Below are 17,184 nucleotides of genomic sequence, written 5' to 3'. Positions count from 1 at the left end.
ATAATTGGCAAAATTGCACCTTTGTTTCCTGATAGTCATGCTTACTTGATCGATTGTGCCATTTTAACAAATCTGCTTGTGAAAGGATAATGCATATTTTGTGTTTTCTATGTTTTTAAATATTATATAAAATTGCTTCATTTCAGCAAACTACATCAGTGTTATTTTAGTACCGTTTAATATTTTGAGTTCAATTTTATTATTTTTTTATTTAAAGTGTTTTCACTTCAATTTTAAAGTTGCAGGATATTCTTTTTATATTTAGATTTTTTACCATTTTTATTTATTATTTTAATGATAACTGAAGTAAACTGAATTTTACTTACAATTGTATTTAAGAGATTATTTGCAATTCTGAGATCCTAAAATGCAGGAAAATTTTTATGAAATATTTTTTTCTATTTTAAAGGGGTCATCGGATGCCCATTTTCCACAAGTTGATATGATTCTTTAGGGTCTTAATGAAAAGTCTATAATATTCTTTGGTTAAAAATTCTCAATGGTAGTGTAAAACAACATCCTTTTTACCTCGCCAAAATCAGCTCTGCAAAAATCATCCTGTTCTAGTTGCTTTAAATGTTAATGAGCTCTGCACGCCCCGCCCCTCTCTTCTCTCTGTGGAGTGACGAGCCTGTTTACTTTAGCTGCATTTAGCCACTAAACTTGCTAACTAGCACATTATTAGGAAAGGCGATCGCAAAGATTCATTAAAAAAAACCTTATACTCACTTCTGCTTTAAGAGAAAACAGCCTGGCCTACATTGATTTCCTTGTAAAACCCAGAATATAGTACTTCATGGTGTTGTAAAAAAGGATTCTCATCTCATAGAAATACCACATCCGTCAACTACTAATGACTTCTATTTGTCAGACGCAAGTATTCGTCTCATACAGGAAATAGGGAAACTGTGCCTTTAAATAACTGCTCTAGCAGGTTAGGTGATACACCCCAGAAAATATGGGCCAAGCAAGGTGCCATAGTGCTGACAGGGCACACACACATTCACAGACACACACTGGGCTTAATGCCTGCAGAAATGGGGCAGAAAGAAAAGCAGCAGCATTGATCGCACTAGTGGTGCACAGTGTAAAAGACTGGCTGGGATTGTGGGAAATGCTTGAGATGACAACAATAATTCTGCACCTCCATCTTTTTCCTTCTTGCTTACTTTCCTGCCTGCGTCTGTCTGCGCTGTAATTTAGGCCAAATGTCCTGAATCACAGCAAGTATGCTCCTGAAACACTGTGCCCTTCTTCCGACATCACTGAGTGTACTTCCTCTCCAGAAAGTAGGAGACTGGAAGGCTGTGGCTGGCATTTGGGAACACAGGCTGTGTGTGAACTCAAACTGAGTCAACAGTGCTGTGTGCAATACACTTTATGAGTAAATGACAAATGTAGATTGCTGTTTCCATGGTGATGAAGGGGGTCCCCAATGATGTCAGAGGGTGAGTTGTAAAGGTGCTGCCTGAATGTGCCATCCATTGTCAACAAGATGCCTAAAATGGCAGTTGTGATTAACCTTGCACACGTTATACATGCACGTTACAAAACATATTAATTTCTACACTTTTTTCAGTATTTCTGAAAAAGTTTTTTCCTCAGGGAAAAACAGAAAAATAATTACTTGATCTGAATGCATTCACTCTACACTCAGAGGAGCTAGTTATGAGACCGGTTAAACACCCTCTACATCTAAGAAAATGAGAGTAGTGTACCAGTGCAATCTTCTAACATTGTAAAAGTTCTCTGGAGGTTCATAGAAATCAGGTAAGCACTGATGAGTTTTCAGTACAAAACACTTCCTGAGTGCTACATTAAGATTTATTTACCTCACAGAAAATTGCAGATAGAACTTCAACCATGACTTTAACCAAGTACTTTCAGGCATTTTCCACTGCCTGCTCTCAATCTGTTATATTTTTTTCTGGACGTAATGGTAAAAGTTGATGTGTTTACAGAACAAAGAATTATTTCACTACATTAACTCAAATATTATAAAGCCATCTTTTCACATGTCCACACAGCCAAGACATTCGGCTAGTTACATAACTATCTCTTTGAATCTTTCAGCTTAAATCTTTACAAAGTCAAAAGTCTGGGATAAGTATGTTTTTTAATCTTTTGAAATTAGTTTTTTGATCACCAAAGCTGCATTAATTTTATCAGACATATGGCAAAAACATTACTATGTAACGATATTATCAATATTGTGGTACTGCAAAAGCAAAACTGTCTTGATATTACCATGGTCATGTGACGATATGAAACGATATAGGTTTTCCAGGCAAAAAGTGTAGATTTTTAAAATACTGTAACATAAAAGGTCTTTAAAGTCTCTGTGTTTTAGGCCATTATGCTTTGGCATAGTATCTGTCAAACAAACTAAAACCTAAAGCACCATATGGCTTAATCCCTTCAGACATATCGCGTTTCAAAGCGAAGCATACACTTCGTTCAGGCAACCAGCTCGTGATCCAGCATTTTCTGTGCCTCACAATGGCTCAGTTCAAAGTAAATGCAGTGAACTTGTTTATTGCATGTTCTGTGAGTTTAGCACACGTTTGGGAACACAACGGCCACCAGTTATGCTTTAGTTTGATGGATGTAATGAGACACATTTTTGCAAGCCTGTTCTCACTGAAGCTGGAGTTTTCCTTCAAAATAAAAGCTCTACTGCCGTTTACATCAAATAAAAGCTTAAAAGTGCAGTATGAATTGCAAACAGCTAGTGGTTTAAATGGGTAACGTTCCTGCAGTCCATTTTTTACACTCCATTTTTTCCATTTTTACAGTGTAGTTGTTTTACAATGTATGGCTTTTGCTGTCACAGGAATAAGAATAACATAAAATTGTTAATATTATTATATTCTAATTTGTTTGGCTTCTAAAACACCAGTGTGAATGTAATTTAGACTGAGACAGTATATCACAACTAAAAAGAGGGTTGAGTTTCCTTTAAAGTTCAATCAGTTTACTGACTGAAGTTTTCTTAGGAAAATAAGATGGAGCTCTTAATTTTGTACTCTCAGTGTGCATTAGATAGAAGAATTTCAACTTTAAAATCTACAACATTTTCATATTTTCAAGTCTTCATTTGTCTTTTTTTTTTAAATATCACAATAATATTGTAATGTGGATTTCATATTATGACATTATTGTATCGTGAGGTTCTGGTATCGTTATATCCCTAATTACTATTGTAAAATATTAATGTTACAATGCTAACATAAATAATGCTGAAGCTGCCATTACTTCAGTTTTCATTGTCACGTGATCCTTCAGAGATCATTTTGATATGCTGATTTGATGCTGAAGAAATATTTCTTATTATTATCACTGTTAAAAACAGTTTTGCTGCTTAAAATTTTTGTGGAAACCATGATGCATTTTTTCATGATGCTTTGATGAATAGAAAGTTCAAATGAACAGTATTTATTTGAAAAATAACTTATTCTGACAATGTAAAACTGTTTACCGTCACTTTTAATCAAATGCATGCATTCTTGCTTAATAAAATGGACTGAATGTCAATGGACTGAGTCAAATTCATACTTATTTAAACTTGGTATTCGTACAGTAATTAAAGGGACCATTGAAATGTTCACTTAATTTCCCTGCAGATTCGTTAACAAATAAGGAACAAATCGACACAGGATTTTGCTGTACCGACCATATTGGATCCGGCAGTAATATCGCACCACACAAGAGTGAGTAACTCTTTTTATTACGTGGTCACTATTGCTTTGTCTATTACAGATCGTTTGATATGTACTGAGTATTTTTAACCTAAATCACAGCAGCGTCCATCTATGAAAGATGTAGGCTGTCAAACATACACAAGCGTTAGCCAATCATAGCCGGGGGCGTTTACTTTTGAGTCTACAATCTGCCACATCTATTCAAACAGGGCATTCAAAACAGGACAGAAAATAGCCTATTACTTCTAAATTATGATGCTTTTTGATGTAACAATCTTGATAACATTATAAGTGTACCATAGAGAACAGTACAAAATAATAAGTTCATAACCCCTTTAAACAACTCACAGTCTGTACATTTTGAAAAATATCATTTGCTAATGTAAAATGTGAATGTGAAAACCTCACAGCTGTATTCTAAACAGGATTATGACCTTGAGCTCACAAAGATAGTCGCCTACCTTTTTGGCACCTTCTTTATGATGCCTTAAAATGGTACCTTTGTAGGCAGCACACCATGCACAGGAACAAAGAAAACATTATACACCTATTCAATTTTACCTATGCATCACGCTGACACACAAAACCATGAAATCCACACTTTACAAGTGATATATCCATTTTCAGGGCTTTTAAAGAGAAAACTAAATGGTTTATCCTATATAGGTATTGAAAGAGCAAAAATGAAATGATTTGACTACAAAGACAGGTGTAATCTCTGATTTCTCTTTATCACTCCAGTGTCTTTTTTCTCCTTCATCTATTTCGTTTAGTCACTGTACCTGTCGGCCATTAGGTTTGGATCCCTGCAGACTGCAGTGACCCAGGCTGCCATTGGGGGTGGTGGCACAGCTGCTGATGATCTGGAGCTGTTTCTCAGCACGGTCGGCCCGGTCCAACAGCTCCTCGATGAACTGCTGAAGACGCACTTTAGCATTGGCTTCCCGCGCAGCTGTTTCCTGGAGAAACTGGTCGATCTGGGCCACCTCTCTGAGTGAGGAGGAAATGAACGAGAAAGAGAAAGATATAAGGGTTTCAGTGGTGATACCTTGTCAGGTGCTCTTGATCAAATTCTTAATAATAAATGAAGAGCATGTAACTTTTAAGATATGGCAGGATGGTGTGGCATATAAATGATCTGAAGCATTCCCACCAATGGCATTTTCTTTTAAAGAAATTAAAGTCTACAGAACATGCTAATTTAAACCTGTCACACCTCAACAAATGGGAAAAGGGCAGCTGATACCACTTTCATCCTCCCATTTGTCCCTTTTCTCATACTTGTTTATCTCCTCTAGCATTCTGCAAATCCCTGGAGTGCGCGTACAGCCAATGAAAGCACGACAACTGTTATCTCTGTGTAGGAAATGTCTCTGTACACAAACACTGGCTTGCGCCTCTGTCGACACCATCACCTCAGCTATTCTGAGCTTCTCTCACACTCATAGTAGATTCTCACACAGTTGGACTTTTCATTTTCATACGCCAATAAAATGGTATTTTGAGATACTGACATCTTGAGTATTTCAACCTAGGTTGCAAATAACGTCATACGTCGTAGTGAATATGCAGCAGTTCCTGTACTCAAGGAAGAGGCTATAATTATCCACATAAATTAAAAGCAGCATTTTATAAACTAGGAAAATGAATGTGCGTAAATGTGATCTCAATGGCATTTATGTAATTGTGTAATCGCAAAAGATCCTCTAAGCAAATAACTATGATAAAGATCAGACTCTATTAAATTATCATGTACAACAGACTGTAGTCTGCACTGCTGTCTTTTTATATTTCATAGATCTGGTGTATATCACATTGGTATTAATATTTCCACGTTTCTCTTGTGCAATAATTCATTGCAACCAAATCAAGATTTGATCAGTAGTGAAATCATGGACAAAAAGGCTCAATGAAAAAAAGTGGTTTATGCTAAAGAACCAAACAGATCTTAAATCTGTGTTGTTATAAAACTAAAACTATTACATAACCAAAAGCTTAAAGTATTGAAAAATAATTTTTGGTAACTAAAATATATATAAATATTAAATAAATATTATAGATGAGAAACTTAAACTTGTAAATTAATATTAGAAATATTGCCTGTGCAACTGAGTTGAAGTACTAAAACTAAAACGCTATACAGAAATAATTATTTAATAAAAACAAAAGCACTGAATTACTAAAATTTAAACTAAACTTAAAAGTAAAACCTGAAAATATAAAAATAAAAGCTAACTCAAAATGTTAATTAATAACATAATAGTATTTGTGGGTATAACTTAATAATAACACTGAAATAACACTCCTTGGAATACAGTTCAAGTCACATGGACCGCTATTGTTATTACATTATTATTAAAACTCCCTATTCATTGTTACCGCAAAGAAAGGAACATTAAAGCAAGCAGTGCACTATTCAAAAAAATCTCCTTTTGTTTTTCAAAGAAGTCACATTGGTTGGGAATGGCATACCAGTGAATACATTTTGATTCTAGACTTTTCAATTCAAAACAGTCATACTGCAGCTTTTTCAGCATGTTGTGTAATCACTTCTTGAATGACTGCTTTCTATTCACTCGACTGCAGTGTTCTTACCGTAGTAAAGGTCAACAATGTTTTTGTTTACTAACAACATAGAGAATGACAGTCAATCAACAGTATAAACGAGACTAATTACAGGCCTAGTAAAGTGGAGGCAGGGCAGATCAGCATGTGTTCACTGTGTGCTATAGCACATGCACATCCACATACATTACGTCTTCCTCTGCCCCTTAGTGCATCTTGAACCGCAGTAGTGACTTTTTAGTAATTAAAGAGCTGGCACCTAATTTCGTCGGTCAGCTTGATAAATCTGTTTATCTAGCCACAATGTGTGGGGCCTCTCAAGGGAGAGTAACACTGTGATCAGCGTGTGTTTGTATTAAAGACACCAGGAAATCAAAATTGAAGGTTTGTGGATTTAGGTCCATGTCTGTTGGCATTGAGACTGTCTCTATGTGAATATACACCTACTTATGCAAATATATGCATTTTTACTGCAACAGTAGCCTCTGAAAACATTGAAAAAAAAATACAAAAAGTAATGACTCATGTTGTATGCAGGGGCGTATGCAAATTTTAAATAATAAATGCTAGCAATTTTTAGCAACAAGAGGTTTGATATATCCTGCCCTAAATATCCTGCCCTCCAGTTTTAATAGTTTCAACAATATGCCCAAATGCATGGTTACTTTCGTCAATGAAGATTCTTTAGAACCTTCAGAAATCTTTTGTAATCACAGCATCTACCAGCATGGGCTTAACAGACCCGTGCTAACCAGCAAAAAATTGACCTCTTAAACGCAGTAAGCCCCCTGAAGTACACTTTTTTTTTTTTTTTAGGATTCTGGTGGTTTCACGGTTTATTGTGGTTTTTCTTGACTGTGCCTTTATATGAATCAGACTGCATGAAACAGTTGCTGAACCACTGCATTTTAATTTTAATCCAAACATGCTGAATATTGTATGAGCAGTTTTTGATGTACATTAGATTGTATAATTTCAAAATTTAAAGCAAAAACAGAATGGTCTGACCTTTGCTTTGTGAAATTGTGAAACAAAAACAAATGAGATGCAAATTCACTCTCTGACAGCAGGCGGTGCCAGCAGGTGGCGCTTATGGAACAGCAGCGATACAGCGTTTCCTTTGTTACTACTGTAAACAAAGCTGCACTGCCCTTTATATATTGTTAATATGCATTACATGGGGGTAAGATAAAAAAGGAAATTCAGTCAGTTCCCCTTAGAGAGACATTTATATAAAGCCCCATTCATTTAATTTTTTTGGTGCTAATTTGTCCACATGATAGAAACAATGGCCTGGGCTGATGTAATAGATACCCACAACTCTAAACAAGTACAAATATATTTTTGTTGCTCATAACTATATATAGTTACTATACTATGATATATACAGTGAGGTCAATAAGTATTTGATCACTCTGTGATTTTGCAAGTTCTCTTCTTAGAAATCATGGAGGGGTCTACAATTTTCAGCATAGGTGCATTTCCACTGTGAGAGACAGAATCTAAAATTAAAAATCCGGAAATCACATTGTATGATTTTTTTAACAATTTATTTGTGAATTACTGTGTCAAATAAGTATTTGATCACTTGCTTATCAGCCAGATTTCTGACCCTCAAAGACCTGTTATTTTGCTTTTAAATAGTCCAGCTACACTCTGCTCATGATTCTAAAGTAGTAGCACCTGTTTGAGGTCGTTAGCTGTCATAAAGACACCTGTGCACCCCACAATCAGCCAAAGTCTAAGTAGCAACATGGGCAAAACCAAAGAGCTGTCAAAAGACACAAGAGACAAAATTGTAGACCTTCACAAAGCTGGAAAGGGCTACGGGGCAATTGCCAAGCAGCTTGGTGAAAAAAGAACAACTGTTGGAGCAATTGTCAGAAAATGGAAGAGGCTAATGATGACTGTCAATGTCCCCAGTGGAAGATCTCTCCTCGTGGGGTATCAATGATGCTAAGAATGGTGAAGAATCAGCCCAGAACTACACGGGAGGAGCTGGTCAATGCCGTGAAGAGAGCTGGGACCATCGTTTCCAAGGCTACTATCAGTAATACACTAAGACGTCATGGTTTAAAATCTTGCATCGGACGGAAGGTTCCCCTGCTTAAGTCAGCCCATGTCCAGGCTCGTCTGAAGTTTGCCAGGGACCATCTGGATGATCCAGAGGAGTCATGGGAGAAAGTCCTGTGGTCAGATGAGACCAAAGTAGAACTTTTTGGTCTTAACTCCATTCGCCGTGTTTGGAGGAAGAAGAATGATGAGTATCATCCCAATAATACCATACCTACAGTGAAGCATGGGGCTGGAAGCATCATGCTCTGGGGGTGTTTTTCTGCACAGGGGACAGGACGACTGCACTGTATTAAGGAGAGGATGAACGGGGCCATGTATTGTGACATATTGGGCAAAAACCTCCTTCCCTCAGTCAGAGCATTAAAGATGGGTCGTGGCTGGGTCTTTCAACATGACAATGACCCAAAGCACACAGCCAGGAAAACCAAGGAGTGGCTCCGTAAGAAGCATATCAAGGTTCTGGAGTGGCCTAGCCAGTCTCCAGACCTAAATCCAATAGAAAATCTTTGGAGGGAGCTGAAACTCTGTGTTGCTCAGCGACAGCCCCGAAACCAGACAGATCTAGAGAAGATCTGTATGGAGGAGTGGGCCAAAATCCCTCCTGCAGTGTGTGCAAACCTGGTGAAGAACTACAGGAACCGTTTGACCTCTGTAATTGTTAACAAAGGCTTCTGTACCAAATATTAAAATTTTTTGACTCAAGTGATCAAATACTTATTTGACACAGTAATTCACAAATAAATTGTTAAAAAAAATCATACAATGTGATTTCCGGATTTTTATTTTTAGATTCTGTCTCTCACAGTGGAAATGCACCTATGCTGAAAATTGTAGACCCCTCCATGATTTCTAAGTAAGAGAACTTGCAAAATCACAGGGTGATCAAATACTTATTGACCTCACTGTATATATATATATATATATATATATATCACATATCACACAGTATCACATGGGCAGCAAGAGCAATATGACACGAGTGTTGATTTTGTCCAGACCTATCACAATCTTAAATGTGATTTTATTCAACAGTTTGGTAAATAAGACTACACTATATTACGTTTATTTGCTCAATTTTGCAGAGACCTTTGAAGACTACCTTTGAAGCCATAGCAGAATTGTTGTGTTTAGTTTCTGAATGAATTCGCATTTTGAACAAAACGTGTGAATCAATGATTCAAAGGCCTATTTATAAAGAGAGCCATTTACTCCATTCCTAAATGAATCAGCCGTTTGAACGAATCCAATCGAAAGAGTAACTGACTCATAAATACATTTACCCCCACCTGCTGGCAGATTTAGTTTCTTATTCAGAGTATCATTTCATTAAAAAAAGAAGAAGAAAAAAATATTAACATTAAAGGGATAGTTCACACACAAAAAAAAATGTTTGATGAACAAAAAATACTGAGATGCTTCTCAAATGATCTTTTTGTTCCATAGTCTACGTTAAGCCATTGCATTTCTGAAGCTACAATTTGCAATGTCAACTTGGTCATTTCTCATTTAACACAAACATAGCTTTAAATAATCTTTTGTGGGTATTTTCAGAGTCCAATTTATTTAGTGTCAAATTTATTAATGTGTCGATTTAATTAGATTAGATTTAATGTAATTAATCATGTAATTAATTAGATTTTAATATATATTTTTATATATATATATATATAGCAATAGCTGCTAGAGGGAAACAACGAGAAGACTAACAACGTGCAGTAAATGGTAAAACTGTTTGCACTACAAACCGGTGTGTTAACATAATACATTAAAATAATATCGTAAAACACACCAATTTGCATTACCACACAACAAAACAACAGTTATTTTTAGCTACTTTGTACAGCTAAAAATAACTGGATGTAGATTAGACCGGAAGCCAGACCCATAGAATTTGCAATTCATTTTACTTAAATAGTGTTTAAAGAAAAACATTTCAGTGGAAGAATATGGGTAATTCTTAATGTATTTCTTCACTAATCTCTGGTTTGCATCAAATGCTCAAAACAGATTAGAAATTCTGCACATGCATATAACTAATCTCCACTGGAAATTAATGATTCATGTTTATCATTTGTTGGAGTTAGCGGAAGGGCAGCTTAACACTTGTCTAAGCAGATGCAGTTGCTGGGCAAAACTTTTCAAAAAGTCCAAATGCTGGCCGATTGATTGGCCTGGTCGATATGTACAGATTTAAAGGGGCCATCGGATGCTAAGTTCACTTTTACATGTTGTTTAAACATTAATGTCTGTTGACAGTGTATGTACAAATCTACCCTATAATGATAAAAATCCATGCAGTGGTTTTTATTTAATCTGTAAAAATAATATTCCCTTTTTCAAATCAAGCCATTCTCAGATGCATGCCATTGTGGCATCACACCGAAAGAGGCCGCACCCACGGTAGTTGATCGACATGAGTGTTTTACCTCAGATCAGTTGTAACAGTCCAACCTCCATGCTTTGATGCCGGAGAAGGGATGACAAAGAATTGAGCGATTGAGGTGTTGTGCTGCTGGATGTAATAATGAACGTAGTGGTCGTCATTTACTACCGACATCTGAGCTGCCGAGGATATACGTATATCCGTCTATGTTCACGCGAATCATTCGTGATCCAGCTTCACCTACAGCAGAAGTGAGTATAAGGTTTTTTTTTTTATGAATCTTTTTGTGATCGCCTTTCCTAATAAAGTGCTAGTTAGCAAGTTTAGCGGCTAAACGTGGCTAAATGCGGCTAAAGTAAACAGGCTCGTCTCTCCACAGAGAGAAGAGAGGGGAGGGGCGAGCAAAACTAATTTGCATTTAAAGCAGCCTCGACCAGAATGAGATGATTTTTGCAGAGCTGATTTTGGCAAGGTAAAAAGGATGTTATTTTACACAACCATTGAGAATTTTTAACGAAAGTATATTATAGACTTTTTATTAAGACCCTAAAGAATCATATTAACTTGTGGAAAATAGGCATCCGATGACCCCTTTAAAGTAAACACAATTAAGTGGCAGAAGAAAGCATGGACAATTAAGTGGCTGAAGCAGCATGACATATTACATTGTGTCTCCTGCTGTCTGCCCTAATCAAAGCTCTCCCAGTGTAGCTTACAGTCCTGGAGCTGACTGAAGCTTCTTCACAGGGGAACATGAATACAAATAAGACTGCCAGTGCAAAAAGCTGATATCTAAATATCCAATATGCTACAAGCAAAAAACACTAGGAGAGACACCCTGGCTTTCAGATTCACACTGTGGGAATTCAAACTAGGTATGCTTTGAAAGTGCTCTAGCTTGTGTCAGCTAATAAACTCAACCTTCTCTAATAAGCACAAACATGCACATTCACATGCACACAGCCTATTAATAACCAAAAACAAAGAACAATTTAACATCTGGACTGGAGGTCATACCTCAAGGTTTGAATTGGAATGTATGACAGAACTCAGTCTGAATGTAGTGACGAGAACACAGTGTACAGAGTGTGTGATAACTAGTGTGCCTGCTTACTTCCACACATTCCTTATCTAAAAGAAACGGATTAAAACTGCTCAGATATGACGTTGCCGGTGTTCAGAAAGATGCATTTCCCCCAGAAACCAGTTGTGTCTGGACACCAAGAAGTAGCTGTTTGTAATGCCTGATCAAAATATATATATTATCATGATAGCTGGTTGTAGCCAATCAAAAAAATCCAGTTAAGCATTTGTAGCAGTGGTTATCTTACAGCAGGTGATGTTTTTATTGATATACATTAAATGTATAATTCATCCAAAAATGAACATTTTGACATTAATTACTCATCCTCATGTCGTTCCAAACCCGTAAGACCTTCGTTTATCTTCGTAACACAAATTAAGATATTTTTGATAAAATCAGAGAGCTTTCTGACCCTGTAAAACCTGGTAGGACCCTTGCTGTCTTTTGGATTTCATCAAAAATAAATTAATTTGTGTTCTGAAGACAAATGAAGGTCTTACAGGTTTGGAACGACATGAGGGTGAGTACTTAATGACAGAATTTTCATTTTTAAGTAAACGATCCCTTTAACATTTATAATACATTAAGCTAGAAAAGCAAAACAATCTGGTACCACTACGATCCATAGGCTAACCAGTTAGATTTCTGAGCATTTATATACATTTATGCAAGGTAATTTTCTGTCATTTCTAACAAAGCACAAAATAAGTATGTCTGGTCAAGTCTGATATCAACTGAGATCAAGCATCACTATTTCTGAAGCCAAGTTGGTTCAAATAGCAAAAAATCAGATAAAAACACAAAACTACAAGACAGTGTACTTAAATGCTTTAAAGAGGTAACAAAATACAATCCCATGAAGCAATGTAAATGGTATAATCAAATTAAAAACAATGAAGAAATATAAACTATTGATCAAAAGATGTTTTATATATTGTATTGTAAAGTATGCATATTATGCATACATGTAGTTAATACTACGTGTTACATAATCATGGCTAATGTAGTTTTTCATCAGAAGTTCTGCTATTCAACACTGATAAAAAACCTCACAGCTCACAGTAGGTCTTGTCTTTAAAGGTTTATAAGTTATTGTTCGAAATCAATTCCCTATGGAAAAAAGTTTTACTTCTGGAACCCAACTGCTGTAATAAAATCAATTTAGGGTCTAAGGGACCAGATTCTGTAATGGTGCTGCTCAACCTTGCAAGGCACAGTTGCAGCTGGCATACAGAGTTCAGCTTGTATTCACACAATTCTAAAAAAGACTCTTTTTTTAAGAAACCTTGATCTTTCAATTGACTACAGACTGTTTTCCGGACTGGTTTCCATGGGAACAACTATTGGTTGGCTGTCAAATATGTCTTTAAACAATAATTCTTTTTATTGCTACAACAAAGAATGTACGAACAGTGCACCGGGAACATTTTTACTTAAATTTAATAAGACATTTCATTCAGATTCAAAGAATGATATTCATTCACAGAAGGTTAGATGACTAATACAAAATGTTCTAGAATATTAGTTGTGCAATACAGAAAAAAAAATAATAATAAGTAGAGATGCAATATTTTCAGATGAAGCACTCAAAAAAAAAAAAATAAATCAATATTTTTCTATATGATGCACTTCTATATATCTACACTACACTAAATGACTGTCACTAAGGATGTGCAAAACTAGATCTGAATTTTTAGCACCACTGCTAAAATATATAACAAAACATAATAATACAAAAAACTTCACAGCCTCACTAATTACCTAGTCAGTTTTTAAAAGTTTTTTATAATGTAAAATGAGCTAAAGCAAGACCACTGATTGCATAAACATGAATTTTCTAAGCTGAAGCAATTTCTCTACTATTTATGAATTGCAATTGAGAAAAGTCCGCATTTTCATGATTTGAAGGCTGTTTGTAAAACTAATGCAGGGCATCAGTCACGGACAACTGAGAAACAAAGACGTCGCCTGGAAATAGGAATCGTACATCTGACATTTAACATTCCTCTGCACTAATGCAGTGACAATTATTTCAAGTGCACATAAAAATAGCAGCAGAGGGCTAATCATCAACTCACTGTATTCAGACTAGTAAATGATTATGTAACGCTGTAAGCAACACGCAGTCTCCAGACAATATGAATGATAATTAGATGCAAGAAACAAGAGTGGTTAATGAGATGAAATTAGAGGAGGGTAAAAACGGGGTCTTGGAATGCTTAGAAGTATCAGAGATTATAAGCTTGACTAAATTGCTTTTGTTCACACCGCCGAGATCTACACGCTATCAGTCACTCAGCTGATGCTCATATAAGCAACAAACTTGTTTATTTGCATGTTACAAAGTGTATAAAGAGATCTTTAGACTAGTGATAAACCAAAACAAAATTTGTTTAATAACATGCACGTTAAAAATTACAGAAAACTTGTTTCATGACTGATTTATTAAAAAAATATATAAGAAAATATAGGGATAGGTAGTCCATATATTTAGGTAGGTAAAAAATAGGGATAGGTAGTCCATATATTTAGCAAAATGCTCCTTTAGAATTACTTTTTTAATAACTAGTGAACTTTATGAACATTGAATGGCTTTTCTGAGGTAAATGTAACATTACAAGACATTGTTTACAAGCTGTTGACATCTCACCACATTTGAAACAATAAAAGTAATAAAGAATGAGTTTTCAGTTTTAGAACAAATATTTTCAGTTGCTGAATTTTCAATGCTTCGCTATTCTAGGCGATTCCAACAAGCTCATGTCCTCAAACTGTGCCTGTCCTGTAAATTTCAACATCGGTATGACAGGATAGGTCACAGAGGAAGACAAAGCCAGTGGAAAGAGAACATTAGCAGAGATTTGTATGCAAATACAGAGAGATTATTATATGAGCACTCTTATGAACAGAATACTAAACACACACAGTATATCAATCTGTCATTCACACTTCTGCCCTCCTCAAGATGTATACTATGGCATCACAGAGGTACTCTAATTGCAAGACAGATGAATTAATCATGATCTGCAAACCTAAGTTTGCATAATAATTGCAGCCATGGACACTGGATCTCTCTATTCACATTTAAAAGAGCTGAACTGGACATTGTGACACAAATGAGAAAGCACTGAATTCAAGGATGGTCTTTGTTTAATTTGAAGCATGAAAAAAAAATGCTATGCACAACAAGGTAGGCAAGCTGTTGCTAATAAAGCAAGTCTGGCTTGAAAGTTTAAATGTGTTTCATTGGTTAAATTATCTAGTGTATCTGTACAGATCTGTACAGCTCCAGAGGATATACACAAAATAGGCAAATAAAGCAAAAATCAGCAAGTGTGAGAAGAAGCCAGAGACTGCAAGAGGAGAAACAGAAATCAGATGAGATATGAGACGCTAACAAGATCGAGGTGACAGTGAGAGGGAAAAAAAAGACAGAATGGAGGAAGGGCATTGAGGGTCAAAACGCAGAGAGGTGAGAGAGGGAAAAGAGAAATGAGGCCTCTTTCTACCTGCCAGCAGTGCGTGACCGGTTTCTCAAGAAAGCTCTAATCCACAGGCAGCTACAAATCAATCACAGTGGGTGTATATTTCAGATGAAGTCCTGCTGAGAATATCACACACCATATGAGTCTCTAAACTCAGACCACTCCAAAAGCTCAATTGCCCCTCTTTTTTTGGACTAGTACTGTATATCCAGTATATGAAACAAAATCATTCTGGGACAGGTGATATTTTGTTTAAATAGCTTTATCCTGGGGCTTTAACAAAGGGAAGTATCATTTCTTTCAACCTAATTTTTCCCTATTCATTCTTAACAACTAAAATACCACTTGAAAGCTTTTATACTCACTATTGCTAGAATTTTATACTTCAGTACTACTCTGAAATCTGAAAACTGTCATTTGTAATTTTCTGGCTTTTGGTCAGAAAAGAAATCAAATGTTACGAAAGGCTTTGTAACCACAAACCGGGATTGAAAAGGCTTAGTGAATATGTAACCTTCTAAAATATATTATTATTTCATGCCTTTGTACTTCAAGTTTTGAGCTCATAACATCCAATTAAATACACTGAAATACAAGCTATCTGATGGACATTTTTCACTTTCTCTCAGGGTTACCACTTCATTATGGCAGTGAAATCTTACCATGATAACATGAAGACGTATTTGTGACTGAGCTGCTACAGAGAAATACAGCTAGGAAACTGATGCTGTTGTTATTATAACAACAGTGCAAACTGGATTACAGGCAATGGCCGTAGGGTGTAGAGTAGTTCATCAGCTCTTAGACAGAGGAGATAAAAATATCTGTAAATCACAGGAGCACAAGCCTTTAGAAAACAGCATTAAATTCCTTTCAAACTCCGCCATTATTTATTCAACTCTCGTCTGCAGAACACAAACTAAGATATTTTTAAGAATGTTGGTAACCAAACAGTTTTGGTGACCAATGACATTGACTTATCTCTGAATATTTTCCTTGGTGTTCCACAGAAGAAGTTTTGGAATGCCATGAGTGTGAGCAAATGATGACAGAATTTTTAAGAATTATCAATTTAAACAATCCACATGCTGGCATTTAATTTGGTGTCTGGGCCATTGCAAATTCATACAGGTTGCACTTCACAATGTTTGACAAGGACTTGTTTCCAAAAAAAAAGTGGTGCAACTGTTTTCTGCATAAGAAATGTTAATTGTAAATGTAAATCAGTATGTAAGAATGATTTCTAAAGAATCATGTGACACTGAAGACTGGTGTAATAATGCTGACATTCAGCTTTACAATCAAAGGAATAAATTAAGTTTAAAATATGTTAAAATCAAAATCAGTTCTTTTAAAGGGATATTTCATACCAAAATGAAAATTCTGCTATTAATTACTCACCCTCATGTCGTTCCAAAACCGTAAGACCTTCATTCATCTTCAGAGCACAATTTAAGATATTTCTAATTAAATCCGAGAGCGTCCAGAACAAAAATGTTCAAGGGGTTGAGAAAATTTACTCACCCCCTTGTTATCCAAGATGTCAATGTTTTTCTTCAGTCGTAAAGAAATAATGTTTTTTGAGGAAAACATTTCAGAAATGCTCTCCATTTAGTGAACTTTTATGGTGCCCGCGAGTTTGAACTTCCAAAATGCAGTTTAAATGCAGCTTCAAAAGGCTCTAAATGATCCCAGCCGAGGAAGAAGAGTCGTATCTAGTGAAACGATTGGTTATTTTAAAAAAAAAAAAAAAAAACTAAAAAAAAAGGGTACAATTTATAAACTTTTAACCTAAATACTCATCTTGTCTAGCTCTGCGAAGCGCATGTGTACTCTGTGCAATCCAGGTAAATACAGTTAGGGTATGTCGTAAAAAAATCCCTTTTCATT

The 17,184-nt window shown here is 35.8% G+C and overlaps 1 protein-coding gene across 1 annotated transcript in view; it reads right to left on the bottom strand.

The window, feature by feature from the left end:
• Positions 1-17,184, bottom strand: part of fbxo41 (F-box protein 41) — a 59,860-nt gene that overhangs the window by 28,410 nt on the left and 14,266 nt on the right. The window contains exon 3 of the mRNA XM_051116367.1: positions 4,484-4,691. Coding sequence (XP_050972324.1) covers positions 4,484-4,691 — 208 coding nt within the window. The remainder of the gene's footprint in view (positions 1-4,483; positions 4,692-17,184) is intronic.

Source organism: Labeo rohita, chromosome 1, assembly GCF_022985175.1.
Source record: "Labeo rohita strain BAU-BD-2019 chromosome 1, IGBB_LRoh.1.0, whole genome shotgun sequence".
NCBI lineage: Eukaryota > Metazoa > Chordata > Actinopteri > Cypriniformes > Cyprinidae > Labeo > Labeo rohita.
This window is presented reverse-complemented; position numbering and strand designations above follow the sequence as displayed.